Source organism: Choloepus didactylus, chromosome 8, assembly GCF_015220235.1.
Source record: "Choloepus didactylus isolate mChoDid1 chromosome 8, mChoDid1.pri, whole genome shotgun sequence".
Classification (NCBI taxonomy): Eukaryota; Metazoa; Chordata; class Mammalia; order Pilosa; family Megalonychidae; genus Choloepus; species Choloepus didactylus.
This window is the reverse complement of record NC_051314.1, coordinates 61,259,774-61,275,833: the sequence shown is the minus strand read 5'-3', so window position 1 is coordinate 61,275,833 and position 16,060 is coordinate 61,259,774. Positions and strand designations below refer to the sequence as shown.

The window sequence follows — 16,060 nt, the reverse complement described above, 5'->3', positions numbered from 1 at the left end:
AGAGACATTTGTTTGTGACCCAGCATATGGTCTGTTCTGGAGAATGATCCATGTGCACTTGACAAGAATGTATATCCTGCTGTCTTGGAGTGCAATGTTCTGTATATGTTTGTTAGATCTAGTTCATTTATCATAGTATTCAAGTTCTCTGTTTCCTTATTGGTCTTCTGTCTAGATGTTCTGTCTGTTGATGAGTGTGGTGTATTGGGGTCTCCAGCTATTATTGTAGAGATGTCTGTTTCTCCTTTCAGTTTTGCCAGTGTTTACCTCATGTATTTTGGGACACTGTGGTTAGGTGCATAAATACTTATGATTGTTATTTCTTCTTGGTGGACCACCCCTTTTATTAATATATAGTGTCCTTCTTTGTTTCTTATAACAGCTTTTGACATAAAGTCTATTTTGTCCAAAGTTAGTATTGCTACCCTAGTTCTTTTTTGTTTACTAGTTTCATGGAATATTTTTTTCCATCCTTTCACTTTCACCCTATTTGTATCTTTGTGTCTAAGGTAAGTCTCGTCTCTTGTAAACAGCTTATAGTTGGATCATGCTTTTTTTTTTTAATCAATTTTCCAAACCTGTGTCTTTTAAATTGGGAATTTCAGCCATTAACATTCAGTGTTATGACTGTAAAGGCAATATGTAAAGGCAATACTCAACGTCAGCCATTTTGTCATTTGGTTTTTATGTGATATCTTTTTTTTTTTTTTTTCTGCATGGTTGATTTGTTATGATGTATCTGACTGATCCTTTCTCATTTCTGTTTGTGTGTATTTTCTAAATACTTTCATTGTGTTTATCTTTGACTTTATATTACACAACCCACATCTTTAGCCTACTTATTTGAAAAGATACCAACTTGGCTTCAATAGCATACGTATTCTCTGCTTCATAACCCTTTGTTTCCCCTCTTTATGTTGTTTTGGTCCCAGTTTTCCACTTTATATTTTGCATTTCCAATATTAGGAAATATGCTTCTTTCTTGTTCATTTGTATTCTGATTCTTTGAGGATCCAGTACTATTGTGTTTTGCATTTACCCTTTTAATTACCTTAGTGATCATATTCATTCCTTCACAGTAATCCAAGCTACTCTCTTGGATTTTTTTCCTTTCAACCTGCAGAACTCCCTTTAGTAATTCTTGGAAGTCATGTTTTTTGCTGACGAACTCTCTGTTTCTTTTTCTCTGGGAATATTTAAAAATCTCCCTCATTTTTTAATGGAATTTTATTGAGATACATTCACATACCATACAGTCATCCAGAGTGTACAATCAGTTGTTTACAGTATCATCACATAGCTGTGTATTTATCACCACAATCAATTTTTTGAACTTTTCATCACTCTAAGAAATAAAAATAAGACTAAGAATAAAAACAAAAATTAAAAAAGATCACCCAAAACATCTCATACCTCTTTTCCCCACCTATTATTCATTTACTTTTTGTCCCTATTTTTTCTACGCATCTGTCCATACACCAGATAAAAAGAGTGTGGGCCACAGGGTTTTCGCAATCACACAGTCATCCCGTATAAGCTATATAGTTATATAGTCGTCTTCAGGAATCAAGGATACTGGATTGCAGTTCAGCAGTTTCAGGTATTTCCTTCTAGCTATTCTAATACACTAAAAACTGAAAAGGGATATCTATATAATGCATAATAATAGCCTGCAGAGTGACCCCTCAACTCCATTGGAGATTTCTCAGCCACTGAAACTTTGTTTTGTTTCAGTTCTCTTCCCCATTAGTCAAGAAGGCTTTCTCAATCATATGATACCAGGTCCAGGCTCATCCCCGGGAGTTATGTCCCATGTATGGGGGATGGCAATGAGTTTACCTGCAGCGTTGGCTTAGAGAGAGACCACATCTGAGCAATGAAAGAGGTTCTCTGGGGGTGACTCTTAGGCACAATTTTAGGTAGACTTAGCCTCTCCTTTGCAGTAATAAGCTTCATAAGGGCAAGCCCCAAGATCAAGGGATTGGCCAACTACATTGGTAGTCCCCAATGATTGTAAGACTATCAAGAATTCCCCAGGTGGGGAAGTTTAATATTCCCAGTTTTTCCACAGTCCCTCAAGGGGGCTTTACAAATACTTTTTATTCTCTGCACAAATTACTCTGGGATATATCAGGGTTTCATGCTAACCTGTTCAAACCAATGAGGTTCCATGTAATTATGGTGTTTGAGTAAACTGACCATACAAGTTACATTATATAGCATGCTACAGAAAACATAGGTTTTCCACCAAATAAACGTGCCTTCCTTTGGTCTCACACAGAAGTTGAAGTTTTAAAACACAGTCAATATTATCCTTTTCCCTTTAGTCTGATTTACCTTAGTCCTGACTAAGTCCATTTTGTTCATATCTCTAATTAAAGTCTGATTTCTTTTTCAGGTTCTTTAACATTTGCTATATGGGGTAATGCTGACATTCATAGCTATCGATCTCTGGCTCTAAGTCTCAGGTATCACACAAATACCTGAAGTTCCAGGGACCGACCAGGTTATACACAAATAGCTCATCATCTCAGAATTTAGAAATAACCATTATACCTCATAAATAGATGTGACTTCTGTAAGAGCTTACAGTCTAGGAACCTTTACCATAAACCTTCGCCTGATAACCTGTGCTCTCAGTTCAATTCTGAGTTTGCAAATTATAGTTAGTCCATATTAGTGGGGCATTAGAATATTTGTCTTTTCTTTTCTGGCTTATTTCACTCAGCATATTGTCCTCAAGTCCATTCATCTAGTTGCGTCCTGTGCCAGTTTGAATGTATTGTGTCCCCCAAACGCCATTATCTTTGATGTAATCTTGTGTGAGCAGATTTTATCAGTTTTGATTAGATTTCTTTGAGTGTTTCTTTGGAGATGCATCCCACCCAGCTGTGGGTGATGACTCTGATTGGATATTTCCATGGAGGCATGGCCCCACCCATTTAGGGTGGGCCTTGGTCAGTGGAACCATATAAATGAGCTGACAAGCAGAAGGAACTCAGTGCAGTTCCTTGAAGAGGAGCTACAGCTAAGAGGGACGCTTGGAAGAAAGCACAGGAGCTGCAAATGAGAGACAGTTTTGAAGACGGCTGCTGAAAGCAGTCTCTTGCTCCGGAGAAGCTGAGAGAGGACAAATATCCCAAGTGCAACTAAGAGTGACATTTTTGAGGAACTGCAGCCTAGAGAGGAATGTTCTGGGAGGAAGCCATTTTGAAACCAGAACTTTGGAGCAGACGCCAGCCACATGCCTTCCCAGCTAACAGAGGTTTCCTGGACACCATCGACCATCCTCCAGTGAAGGTACCTGATTGCTGATGTGTTACCTTGGACACTTTATGGCCTTCAGACTGTAACTGTGTAACCAAATAACCCCCCTTTTATAAAACCCAATCCATCTCTGGTGTTTTGCATTCTGGCAGCATTAGCAAACTAGAACATGTGCCTCACAACTTCATTTTTTCTTGCCACTGCTCAATATTCCATTGTATATATACAGCACAGTTCGCCATTCCGCTTATCAGTCGGTGTACCCTTAGATCATCTCTAATGTTTCTAATGGGTCATTGTGAATCATGAAGGCTGCCGCCATAAAATCAGTGTGCAATGTCCATTCATGTCCCTGCTCTCAGTTCTTCCAAGTATATACCCAATAATGGGGTTGCAGGACCATATGGCAACCCTATAGTTAGCTTCCTGTGGAACCACCACACTGCCCTCCAGATGGGCTGCCCCATTCTACTTCCCTAGTAACAGTGAATAGGTACATCCCTCTCTTCACAGTTTCTCCAACACTTGTATCCCTGTTTATTTTTTAAACAGTTTTATTCTCACACTATGCAATCCATCCTAAGTAAACAATCAGTAATTCCTGGGATAATCACATAATTATGCATTTACCACCACAAACTATAAGAGGTCATGTCCATTTGTTCCACAAAGAAAGAGGAAAAGGAGAAAAAAAATGAATAAAAATATAAAAGAAGAAAAAAGTAAAATAAAATACAATGAAAAGGTCACCACCAAGAATCCCTTATCACTCGCTTATAACTCCCTCTTATAGACATTTACTTTGGTATACTGCCTTTTGTTACAATTAATGGAAGCATTTTACAATGTTACCGTTGACTATGGGCTCTAGTTTGCATTGACTATATTTTTTCCCCATACCATCCAATTTTCAACACCTTGCAGTGTTGACATTCATTTGTTCTCCCTCTTTTAAAACATTCTTATATTTGTACATTTAATCACCATCATTGACCACTCTAGGTTTCACCAAGTTATACAATCCCAGTCTTTATCTTCTCTCTTTCCTTCTGATTTCATACATGCCCCTAGCCTTCTGCTTTCAACCATACTCACACTTATCTTTGTTCAGAGTACTTACAATACTGTGCTGCCATCACACAGTATTATGCTATCCAATTCTGGATCTATACAGTCACTCCTTCAGCATTTAATGCCTATTTTCTAACTTCTTTCTATCTCCTGACAACCTGTGTTCTCAACTTAACTCTCAGATTTTGCTCATCAATATTAATTCATATTAGTGAGTCCATAGAGTATCTGTCCTTTTGTTTCTGGCTAATTTCACTCAATGTAATGTCTACTGTCTACCATTTTGTCTTCTGGATTTTATATGTCATATCTTATTTTTATTTTATTTTTCTCTTTCTCTTTACTCTTACTAATAGTCTTCATTTCTACGCTGTTCTCCAAACCTCTCTCTCCTGTCTTTTCCTATCTTCCTGTAGTGCTCCCTTTATTGTTTCTTGTAGAACAAGTCTCTTGTTCACAGAATTGCTCAGTGTCTGTTTGTCTGAAGATATTTTAAGCTCTCCCTCATTTTTGAAGGACAGCTTTGCCAGATTTAGAATTCTTGGTTGATAGTTTTTCTCTTCCAGTATTTTAAATATATCATGCCACTGACTTCTCTACTTCATGGTTTTTACTGAGAAATCTGCACATAGTCTTGTTGAGCTTCCTTTGTATGTGATGGATTGCTTTTCTCTTTCTGCTTTCAGGATTCTCTCTTTGTCTTTGACATTTGGTAATCTGATTATTGTGTGTCTTCGAGTAGGTCTATTTGGATCTGTTCTGTTTGGGGTATGCTGCACTTCTTGGATCCATAATTATATGTCTTTCATAACAGATGGGAAATTTTCAGTGATTATTTCCTGCATTATTCTTTCTGCCCCCTTTCCCTTCTCTTCTCCTTCTTGGACACCCATGACAGGTACATTCATGGAATTCACGTTGTCATTCAGTTCCCTGAGACCCTGCTCTTATTTTTCCATTCTTTTCCCTATCTGTTCTTTTTTTGTGTGGGATTTCAGATTGTCTGTCCTCTAGTTCCTGAATCCTTTATTCTGCCTCTTCAGATCTCCTGTTGTATGTCTCCATTGTGTTTTTCATCTCTTGCATTGTGCCTTTCATTCCCATGAGTTCTGCCAATTGTTTTTTCAAACTTTCAAGTTCTTCATTATGTTTGCCCAATGTCTTCTTTATATCATTCATCTCTTTTGCCATTTCTTCCCTCAACTTATTGATTTGATTTTTGAATTTATTTAGCATATTTGTTTGAAGATCTTTAATTGGTTGTTTGAACTCCTGTATCTCATTTGAAGTGTAAGTTTGTTCCTTTGACTGGGCCATATCTTTGTTTTTTCTATTGTGATTCATACTTTTTTGTTGTCTAGGCATCTGGTTTCCTTGGTTACCCCAATCAGACTTTCCCAGACCAGACAGGTCCAGGTCTTAGGAAGAGGGTGTGTAATCAGTATCAGGTTTCCCTGAGGATGACACCCAGCAGATTATCGAGACTTTCCTTTGAGGCCTCTAGATGCTGTGCTTTTCCTATCCTGCCCAGCAGGTGGTGATTGTCAGCCTGCAGCTCCCCACCAGTGTAAAGAAGTATGTTGCCTTTAATTCTCAGTAGACCCTGTCCCTGCCATGGGCCAAGAGTGTCAGAAGCCTAGCTTAAGCTGTTTCTGTTTTTTTTTAACCCCAGGCCCTAGGGTCTGAGTTCTCTGAGGGAGGTGAGCCCTGGCTCCCTCTTTTCTTCGGGAAGATAAGCCTGTTAGGGATTTATCTCCTACACTTGATTTCTTCCTTTGGCTCTCTATCTTAACTCCACTCTTGCCTGGGTCAGCACTGACAATTGAAATTGCTTGAGGCTTTCTTTAATGAGCTACTTAGACTGAGAGAAGACAAAGGAAAAAGGAAAGAAATCCCCTTTTCAGAGCCAGTCCCGAGTCTCCCAGTTACCAGTCAAGAACTGGAGTTGGTATCCAGTTCTGTGTGCCCCTTTTCCAGTATTCTGAGCTCAGCTGATTCAAGAAGCCTCTGTTTTTATTTATTTATGTATTTTTTTCATCAGCCCCACCTCCTCTCTGCTGGGAGGAACCTCCGGGTTCTTTTCCTTTTTGCTCTGGGTTTATCTGTGCTAGTAGCTTGTCAGTAGTACAAATTTGTTAATCAAAACCACAATTGGAGTTTGGTTGAGCTACTTTCCCTTCCTCCTGGTAGACTGTTTTCCCAAAGGGAAGTGTTTCACTCAGCCTGCCGTGCCAGTGGGGGAGCGGCGCCAGCTCTGCGGTTTGGGGAGCTTTACTTACAGTGTTTATGCTGCAATCTTAGCCATTCCACCCATTCCAGACTGGTGTACGATGTTTGTTGGTTCATGTTACGGTGCCCGCGAGTTAAAGTACAAGACAGCCAAACAGAATTTAAAGAGCCTTTATTAGCCGGCCGGTGACTGCTCACTGTCATTCTGCGCAGGGAATTCAGTAAGCAGCCCCGACCTGAGTGTGCTTGAGACTTATATAGGCAGAAACTGCATCCTGAAAATGCAAGCAAGCTATTTTGACAGAAGCAGAGTTGGTGGTTAGTTATTGGTTGCTTAGGATCTTTAGCAAGGTTGAGAAATTTTCTCAAGGTTGGCACAATGGTTGATTGTTGAAACGGTTATGCTTGGCTAATGTGTACAACCGCAAGTTTCACTCCCTAAAATGGTACAGTTTCACTTCCTTCTTCTCAGGGCTTAATGCTTACTCAACATTTTTTACTTTGCAGTCGTTGCCGGTTGAGGGGGAGGGGACCCTCCTGTTACAGATTAAGGGGAGGGGGCCCACTTCAGTTCACAGATGTCCCCCAACGGTTGTTCCATACTATTTACTAGTTGTTCCTGGCTATATGCTAGTTGTTCCAGAGGACTAACTAAATTTTACACCTTACTATGTTGCCATCTTGCCCCCTAAATCCACTCTTAATGAAAACTTGATTTTACTGAAATCTCCACAGCCCAGCCCTTTGTGCCTTTGTGTTCTTTACTGTCAAGATTCCCTTGGGAAAACAAGGCACCTCTCAGGTAATTTACATGCAGGACTAGCCTGTCCTCGGTTGAGTGAGCAGGCACAGAGGACACATGGAAAGTTGCCAGTGCCACTTCAGGAATGGACTCCCAGAAGTCACCACAGCCCTGAGTGTATGATTTTGATTGTCCTGTCTTCTAGTTCACTGCTTTTCTTCTGCCTGTTCAAATGTGTTGTTGTATATTCCTTTAGTGTATACATATATGTATATATATATTTATATTTGTATGTATATTTTTAGTATATTTTTAATTTCTACCGTTGTGCTCTTCATCCCCATAATTTCTGTTACGTTTCTTTTTATACTTTAAAATTCTTCTTAATGTCCATATATTGTCTTTTCTTTTAATGCAATTTTATTGAGATATATTCACATAACATAAAATCCTTCAAAGTGTACAATCAGTTGTTCACAGTATCATCATACCGTTGTGCCTTCATCACCACAATCAATCTTTGAACATTTTCATTACTCCAAAAGATAAAATAAAAGTTAGAAAGAACATCCAAAACATTCCATTCCCCTCCTCCCCCCCATTATTGATTTACTTTTTTTAAATTAAATTCAGTTTTAATGAGATATATTCACATACTATACAATCATCTATGGTGTACAATCAACTGTTTACAGTACCATCACATAGATATGCCTTCATCACCCCAATCTATTTTTGACCAATTTCCTTGCACCAGAATCAGAATCAGAATAAGAAATAAAAGTAAAAAAAGAACACCCAAATCATCCCCCCATCCCACCCTATTTTTCATTCATACATTGTCTTCTTAATAACCTTTAGCTCTTTATCCATATTTCCTTCTTCTTCTTGAATTGATTTAGAAGATTTGTTTGACTTCTTTGATTAGTTGCTCTAAATTCTGTGTATCCTTTGAAGTTTTAATTTGTTCCCTTGACTGAGCCCTATCTTCCTGTTTCTTAGTGTGGCTTGTAATTTTTTGTTGATGTCTAGGTGTTTGAATCTCTTGGTGAGTGTGCCGGTTTGGATGTATTATGTCCCCCAAAACACCGTGTTCTTTAATGCAATCTTGTGGGCGCAGAAGTATTATGTTGATTAGGTTGGAATCTTTGGATTAGGTTGTTTTCATGGAGATGTGAGCCACCCAACTGTGGGTAATAACTGTGATAAGATTATTTCCTTTGAGGTGTGGCCCCATCCATTCAGCATGGGTCTTAATTAAATCACTGGAATACTTTAAAAAGAGCCACACAGGCCCAGACGTAGCTGCAGCTTAGAGATACATTTTGAAGATGGTCGTTGAAAGCAGCCGCTGACATTTTGGTGAACGCCATTTTGAAACACAACCTAGGAGCAAGCAGATGCCAGCCTTGTGCCTTCCCAGCTGACAGAGGTTTTCCAGATGCCATCAGTGTTCTTCAGTGAAGGTGCCCTACTGTTGATGCCTTTGTTTGGACATTTGCATGGCTGTAAGACTAACTTTATAACCAAATAAATCCCCTTTATAAAAGCCAATCCATTTCTGGTATTTTACATTCTGGCAGCATTAGCAAACTGGAGCAATGAGTTAACTCTGAAGGTCAGTTTCTCCCTCTTGTCTAGGGTTTTATTTTTAATTGACTTTGTGTTAAGGCTCTTCTTTGATGCTTGTTCCAACTTATTCTAGACTTTTAGAATAGTCCGTGTTTAACTGATCAGATTTTCTCAGCTCTTCTCATTTCTTTCTTGCCCTGTGTATGTGATACAGTTTTTAAGACTGCTGTTTTTGTACAGTTGTTTCACCTGCAGGAGAAAGCTTCCTTTCCTCTGTTCCTTCCCCAGGAATCTTGATCTGTTCTGTTTGTTTTTGTGCAGAATTTTTCCCTAGCTCCTGTGATTTGTTTAAATTCTCTCCCTTACTCAGTGCTCTATTTTCCTTACACTTTTCAGTTTGTCTTTCAGTTTGAAACCTCTTTTCCCCTTTTTCCCTCTTTGAAGCTTTTCTGCCTTGGGTTTCTTCCCTGTTAGGGTATACTATTCTGGGGAGCCAGATGGGGTCAGTGCAGACATGTGGGTCACTCCAGAAAAGTCCCTTTTGTGTTTGGTGGTCCAGCCAACAGAAATTGGATAGAGTACAGGACTTGCTATCCTTTCTACCATGGACTGTCTCTCTCCTTTCCCTACCCCTTGTGGCCCCTTTTGTATGCAGTACTCCTCAGCTGCTTGTATTCCACCCTGGTTCTCTATGGGCTTGAGTCCTTGTGCCTGGAAATAGTAACTTTCTGCTGTGAGTGCTTCTATAGTCTGTGTCTGCTGTGGGAGGGACTGAGGCCACTGCCTCTGAGCTACTCCCAAGCTGCATAGGACCTAGTTAGGGGGAGAGGACTGGACTAGTAGATCCGGGATGGAAATATTCTGTCTGATACTTTCCTTTTTCTTTGATTCAGTGTTTGTGGAGTCCTTCTCCAGTCTCTGCAGTCCTCCAGAGTTCTAAGCAAGTGGGATTTGTCGTTTTTTTTAGCTGAATCTCTGGGAAGGTTTTTTCAGGGGAAGTCTTATGTCATCATGTTGATGATATCACTCACTATATTCTTTTATTAACACATATTTCTTGAGTAGTCACAGTTTTCACAGCATTGTACTGTGCCTTGTAGAGAGAGGCCAAAAATAAATGAGATATAGCCCTGTGGTCAAGTTAACAGTTGGGAAGAAAAGGCATGCTTACATATGTCATGTTTCATTGATTCTGAGTCATACATTTTTCTCCCATTTTAACCTCTCTGAAACCAGTCTGAGGCAAAATGGCCTTCAGCTAGCAGTAGGCATGACAGTTGTCATTGACTACTTGTGTATGAACTTGGTCATAGTTGCTATTAATTCATTTGAACTATGTGAGTTGGGGTGATATATTTGTTGGTCTTAATTACTGGGTTAAATATCTTCAAAATGATCTTACTATTATATGGCATTGAAACAAAAAGTTACTGGTACATGGAATGGCACAAAAAGAGTAGTAGTATGATATATGATAAAAACTTACAATGCTAAGATTAAAGGAGTTCTTATAAATTGGAAATTCTATGTGAATAATAAGCGTTGCATCATAGTTTTGGATGGTATTTTTTTTCTCTCTTGGTGTACAAAATAATGGTTTGTCTTAAATATCAAGTCTTGGATTCGGCAAAGTACACTTGGTCACTAGAGTAGTGATAACTGTGTTCTGAATATCTTTCGATTTCTTTTCTCTAGTGCTACTACTCTAAATCCTATCTCTTGCCTAAAATAAAGCCAAATAGTAATGAACTATTTTCTCTGCCTCCAGTCTTTTTTTTTTTTTTTTTTGCCCAAGTTGTTATCAGTTGAAATCTGATTTGTCACTGTCCTGTTTAAAATCTTTTAGTGACTTCCCATTGCCTTTGAGATAATGTCCTCTTGTCTTTAAGATAACTCCAGTTTCTTAGCCTGACATCCAAGGTCTTTCAGGACTGGATAAATGTAACTTTTTGGCATCATCTTCTTGTGCCCACCCCCTTTCCTTTAGCTACTATAAAACAGTCACCGTTATTCCCTCCTTTATATTTGGCAAACTCCTACTTTTCCTAGCATGTATACCGCTGTAGCCCTTAAATCTGTTTAAAGATTTGCTCCCCCTCCTCCCTGATTAGGCTGTGACCTCATGAAAATCACAGAGTGGGTCTCATTCCTTTTCTGTATCTCCAACATCTAGATGAATGCCTCATGCATTGTTAATACAGAATTAAGGTTTGTTGAAGAACTGAATTTTGAATAACTATGTTGCAGTGCAAGGTACCAATAATGAAGAGTACAAATGAAGTTCACAGAAAGAACAAATTTTACTGCATATAGGTAGACTGAGTTGTACCTTAAAAGATAACAACTAAGTAGATAGATAGTTGTGGAAAACAGCCCAGATGGATGAATCAAATCGGTTTAACTTTAGTTTTAGAGTATGGATCAAGAGAGAGAATTCTGAAAAGAGAAATTGAGCGTAGGCTGTATATAGTCTTTAATATTAGGATGAGGTTTATGCCAGTTCAGAAGGTGGTAGGGAGCTATTTGAGAATTTTATTTTCATAAATGACATATATATTGTTCTAATGGATTGGAACCTTCTCAAGGGCACTGTATTGTATTTGTTTTTTTTTTTTTTTGTATCCTGAAGATTTACCACAGTGCATTCCTAATGGGAAATGTTAAAGAATTTGACTTAGTTTTCATACGTAATTATAAATTAGTGTTTGAAAGGACCTGTTATTAAATTTATGCATTTTTAATGCATGCAAGGATAATTGACATCTTTATGATGCCTTTCTATCCAAATATATCTCTCTGCTTAGGTCTACTTTCCATGTTTTTCAGGAGTATTTTAAAGGTTTCATTGTGAATTGTAGTCCTTAGCATCATGGTGTTTTCTTTGTCTTCTTTAATGATTATTGCCCTGCATTCTACCTAGTTCGATATCAGCATTAAAATCCCTGTTTTATTTTTATTTGTATTGTAATTTTGGTACACTTTTGCCTGTTCTTTCATTTTCATTGTCTAAATCACTTTGTTTTAAATATGTCTTGTATAGAGCATAGGGAGCAATTTTGGTCTGTTAGCCAATCTGAAAATCATTTTCTATTAATGGGTGACTTATGCACATTTATATTTATTGATAAAAATGTTTGGGCTTGTTTCTGTCAGGGTATTAACTTAATGCCCTTAATGCTTTTTTAAGATACTGCCTTTGCTCCCTACCCTAAGCAATACTGAGTATTAGCTGGAAATAAAGAGATACAGCTTGCTGTTCACAAATCAATTGCTATAAGTTTAAATATACTTTAGACCACAGAGATTGTCGCAAAATTTCATGTATCTGTGTAGCCACTTCTGTCTCTCAGAGCTGAGCGTTGTTCACAAATATTTTCTCCTCTAGTCCAGTGTTTCTGAGAGCTTTACAGTCTTACCATTCCGTCACAAGATAACCATATTTTGTTCTGGGATCTGTTTCCTTTGGAACCTTACCACAACTCTTCCTCTCCTTTTACTATCTGAGCCTTTCTCTCCATTGTTCCTGTTCTGTTCAGTGTGGTTTCAGATTCCACGCGCTTTTCCCTTAGGCTGTTGCTCTGTCGCTCTTGAAGGGGTGCTTTGCTGGATCCTCCTGAGATTCTTGAGTTTAAAGCTTCATAGCCCTGTTTGCTGCCTTTGTAATGGCATACACAGGTTTTGAATTTACCTGCAACTTGGGGCCTGTGAAAACCTTTCTTTTATGCCATCTGTTCTCAGATTTGTTTTCTTAGTTTCCACTCAGGTTAGAGTCCTTTCCTTTTGGGGTAGGTAGAGATTTTTGAGTTCTGAGGTTTGTAGAGTACTATGTTCAGTAGTCTCCTTTTACTTTCTTGCACAGCTTTACTTCTGCACAGCTGCTAATCCTGCATTATTGGCAGTTTAACCATATTCCCTCATATTCTAAAATTTGCGAGAATTCTCTTCTGCCTAGTTCTGTTGAAGATGTAGTCCTTGGGTTCTTCTGATATCCTAGTTGGTATATTTATTTGGTTTTCAGGAGTTGTCCTTGGGGGATTCAAAAACTAAGTTGCCACCACACTTGTAGCATGACTGCCAATTGTTTTATTAATTTAATTGTGACTAATATATAGGAAATTTTTATCTCTTAAATTTTAAAGATTACCTTAAGACTACTTCAAAATATAAAATTGCATATTTTTAACACCTTAATAATGGAAAATTTTGCATCTATTTGTGAGTTGTTGAGGAGTCATGCTTAATTTTAGGATGTGATTTTTGTCATTAACTGTTTGCTTGATTTTTAACTTCTGATGTGCATCATTAACCTCTGGTAACAGCCTTAAGTGTGGGTATAGTCTCCTGGTGGAAATTTTAGACTAATTGCAGTATGGTACATGAAGTGATCTATAAATAAACAATTTTAAATGAAAAAAATCACACAACATATATAAACATAATTGAAGAAATCCCTTGCTTGATGGAAATAAATATATTCAGATTAAAGTTAAAGGAAAGCAAGGATTAAGTCATTTTGTTTATTTCCACTTATGCTACATATTGCATATTTAATCTTGGATGTCTTATGAAAGAATGGTGAAAATGTACATTAGTTGGGTTTAGTTTTAATTTTAGATTTGCCTGATTTTCTTCCACATAGCAAGTGCCAGATAAACATTTTTACTGTGAATATTGTAGGAGGGGAAAGTATTAATATTTTGTAGTTTTATTATTAGTCTGCTAAATCTAACTTCAAACTAAGGAAATTCAAAATAAAATTATCAATTTCTTACAGGAACTGAAGTTAAAAGATGAAGAATGTGAGAGGCTTTCTAAAGTACGAGATCAACTTGGACAGGAATTGGAGGAACTTACAGCTAGTCTGTTTGAGGTTGGTCTGTCTATTTATATCTTGGCAAGAGGAGCATCTTGATTCTTCATATATTGATAGAACTGTTTTTGGAAGGAATCTTGAAAGAGATATGCTTAACTTCACTTATATTTATAAGCCCTGTAATCAAAAATAAATAAATAAATAAAATCTTTAAGAAATGTTGTAGCTGTAACTTAAAATGATGTAAAAAGAAAAAAAAAAACACTATTTGCCACCAGTATTAGGTTGTTTAAAAATGCATGCATAGTAAGAGAAGAGGTAAATGTTAATTTTCGTTTTGATCTTAGCAAGTATTTATGTACTACTTTCGAGTAACTATATGACTTCAGAACAAAGAGGGCAGACCCTTTGAGGTAGTCATCTGATATGGGATGATTTGAGAAATGTTAGAAGGCACACCTACTTGTATATATCTTCATTTCCAGCCTGCCACCATGACCAAAATTTCTAGCCAACTCTAGCAATATTTCTCAATAGTGGTTCCACAGGCACTGTAGGAAATTAGCATCCTTGGCTTGGCCCAAAACGTGCTAGTAGTCTGGCGCCAATCAAGATAGAGTGAGACACTTCAGGGCTTTGTCCCCCCACAGAAGCTTTGAACAACCAGCAAGAACAGACAGAATCGTCTTTCTAAAATCTCCAGAAAATAGTTAAAGGATGGCAGTAGCAGTGCGAGTGCTGAATCAAGAAAAATGCCACCTAAAAGCAGTAGTATCTTATGGCACCCTGGCTGGTCCCTTCTGCATCCCTCACCAGGTTGGCACAGAGCTGGCCCATGTTCTCAGTGTGAATCCCTGGTCCCGGTTCCAGAGGGAGCAGAGTAACCCTCATGCATATACTGGGAGTATGTATGTCTGGCCTAGTCTGTCTGATGGTGACTTGAGGGATTCAGTGTTCCAGAACTTGCCCTGCATGTAGAAGGCCGCTCACCAAACTCTCCTGCAGAACACTGTGGGAGAGCCATCAAGTCATGCTGCCTAGGACAAGGATTGCTGGCTGTAGTGCAGACAATACAGTGCCTGGGACCATGAAGAAACTGTTTTGTAGAGAAGGGGGGACATTAGTATCGGTGCGAAAAAGGGAGATTCCTAGGCCACAGATGCATGCCCAAGACAAGGTACATGCACAGAAAACGTCTGGGAGGCCCCTATACTTTGGCCTGAGCTATTCTCCGAATATGAGAGAATAGGTAAACTTGTAGAGACAGATACTAGGGTACAGGTTATCAGGGGTAGAGGGTAGGAGCAATGGGAGTAAATGCAAAATGAGGGTAGGGTTTCTATTTGGGGTGAAGGGAAAGTTATAGTAATGGATGATGGTGAAGGTACTGCAATATTGAGACTGTGATTAGTTTCACTGAATGGTATGATTGGGAGGGGTTGGGATAGGAAGATTTATATCGTGTGTATGTTTCCACAAATAAATAAAAGAAACAAAGAAAGAGAAACTAAAGAGATGATAATTAATCACGATGTATGATACTGGATGGGATCTAAGAATGGAGGAGAAAATGCTCAAAAGCACATTATTGTAACATTAGAAAATATTGGAATATAGAATGTAAACTTTATACCCATGTTAAGGTAGTTATATAAGTGAATATACTTGTTCTTAGGAAATGTTCACAGAAGTATTATGTGTTCAAGGAGTATGATGTGTGCACCCTACTCTGAAATGTTCAGAAGATAGATAGATGATAGACTGATAATGACACAGGTGGCAAAATGGTAAATTTGGTGGATCTGGGTATTGGATTGGAGGGGACGGGGAATATTTGGAGTTCTCTGTATGGGGTTTGATTATTTTTGCATCTGTCCTGTAAGTTTGAAATTATTTCCAAATAAAAAGTTAAAAAAAAGTGCTAGTAGTATTCCCTGATCGTTTTGATAAGTTAAAAAAAATATCCCCAGGGTGAGGGCAGGGGCGGGGGTGGGGGGGGGGCGAGGAGAAAGGAAAGTACTTCACTGGTTAGGAACCATTGCCATAGAGTGTCTTCTTTCGGTTGAGACCTTGAGCCTCCAGAAGTTCCTTATCAAAAATATTGATCCATTACTGGAATGGCTAATGTCATTAATCATTTACCAAAAAGTTCTTTCTTTTCTCAAAAATTTGTTCTTAGAACTTTTACTGTAATGAGAAATTTTAGGGGAAAAAAGGAAAAATTCCATTACCTTTTGTTATTTTTATTTACGCAACACGGGTTTCAGTTTTACAGACTATGAATATTTTCTTACGTGGTTGGAATCCTATATACTTTGTATTATTTTCTTCTAATTGCTTTTTTTTAGTCATTACTAATTGTCATG

The 16,060-nt window shown here is 38.1% G+C and overlaps 1 protein-coding gene across 4 annotated transcripts in view; it reads left to right on the top strand.

Moving 5' to 3' along the window:
- LOC119541642 (RAB3A interacting protein) overlaps nucleotides 1–16,060 on the top strand; it is a 63,875-nt gene that overhangs the window by 29,593 nt on the left and 18,222 nt on the right. For all 4 annotated transcript variants that reach the window (XM_037845720.1, XM_037845721.1, XM_037845722.1 and 1 more), the window contains exon 4: nucleotides 13,656–13,751. In XM_037845720.1, the coding sequence (XP_037701648.1) occupies nucleotides 13,656–13,751 (96 nt within the window). The remainder of the gene's footprint in view (nucleotides 1–13,655; nucleotides 13,752–16,060) is intronic.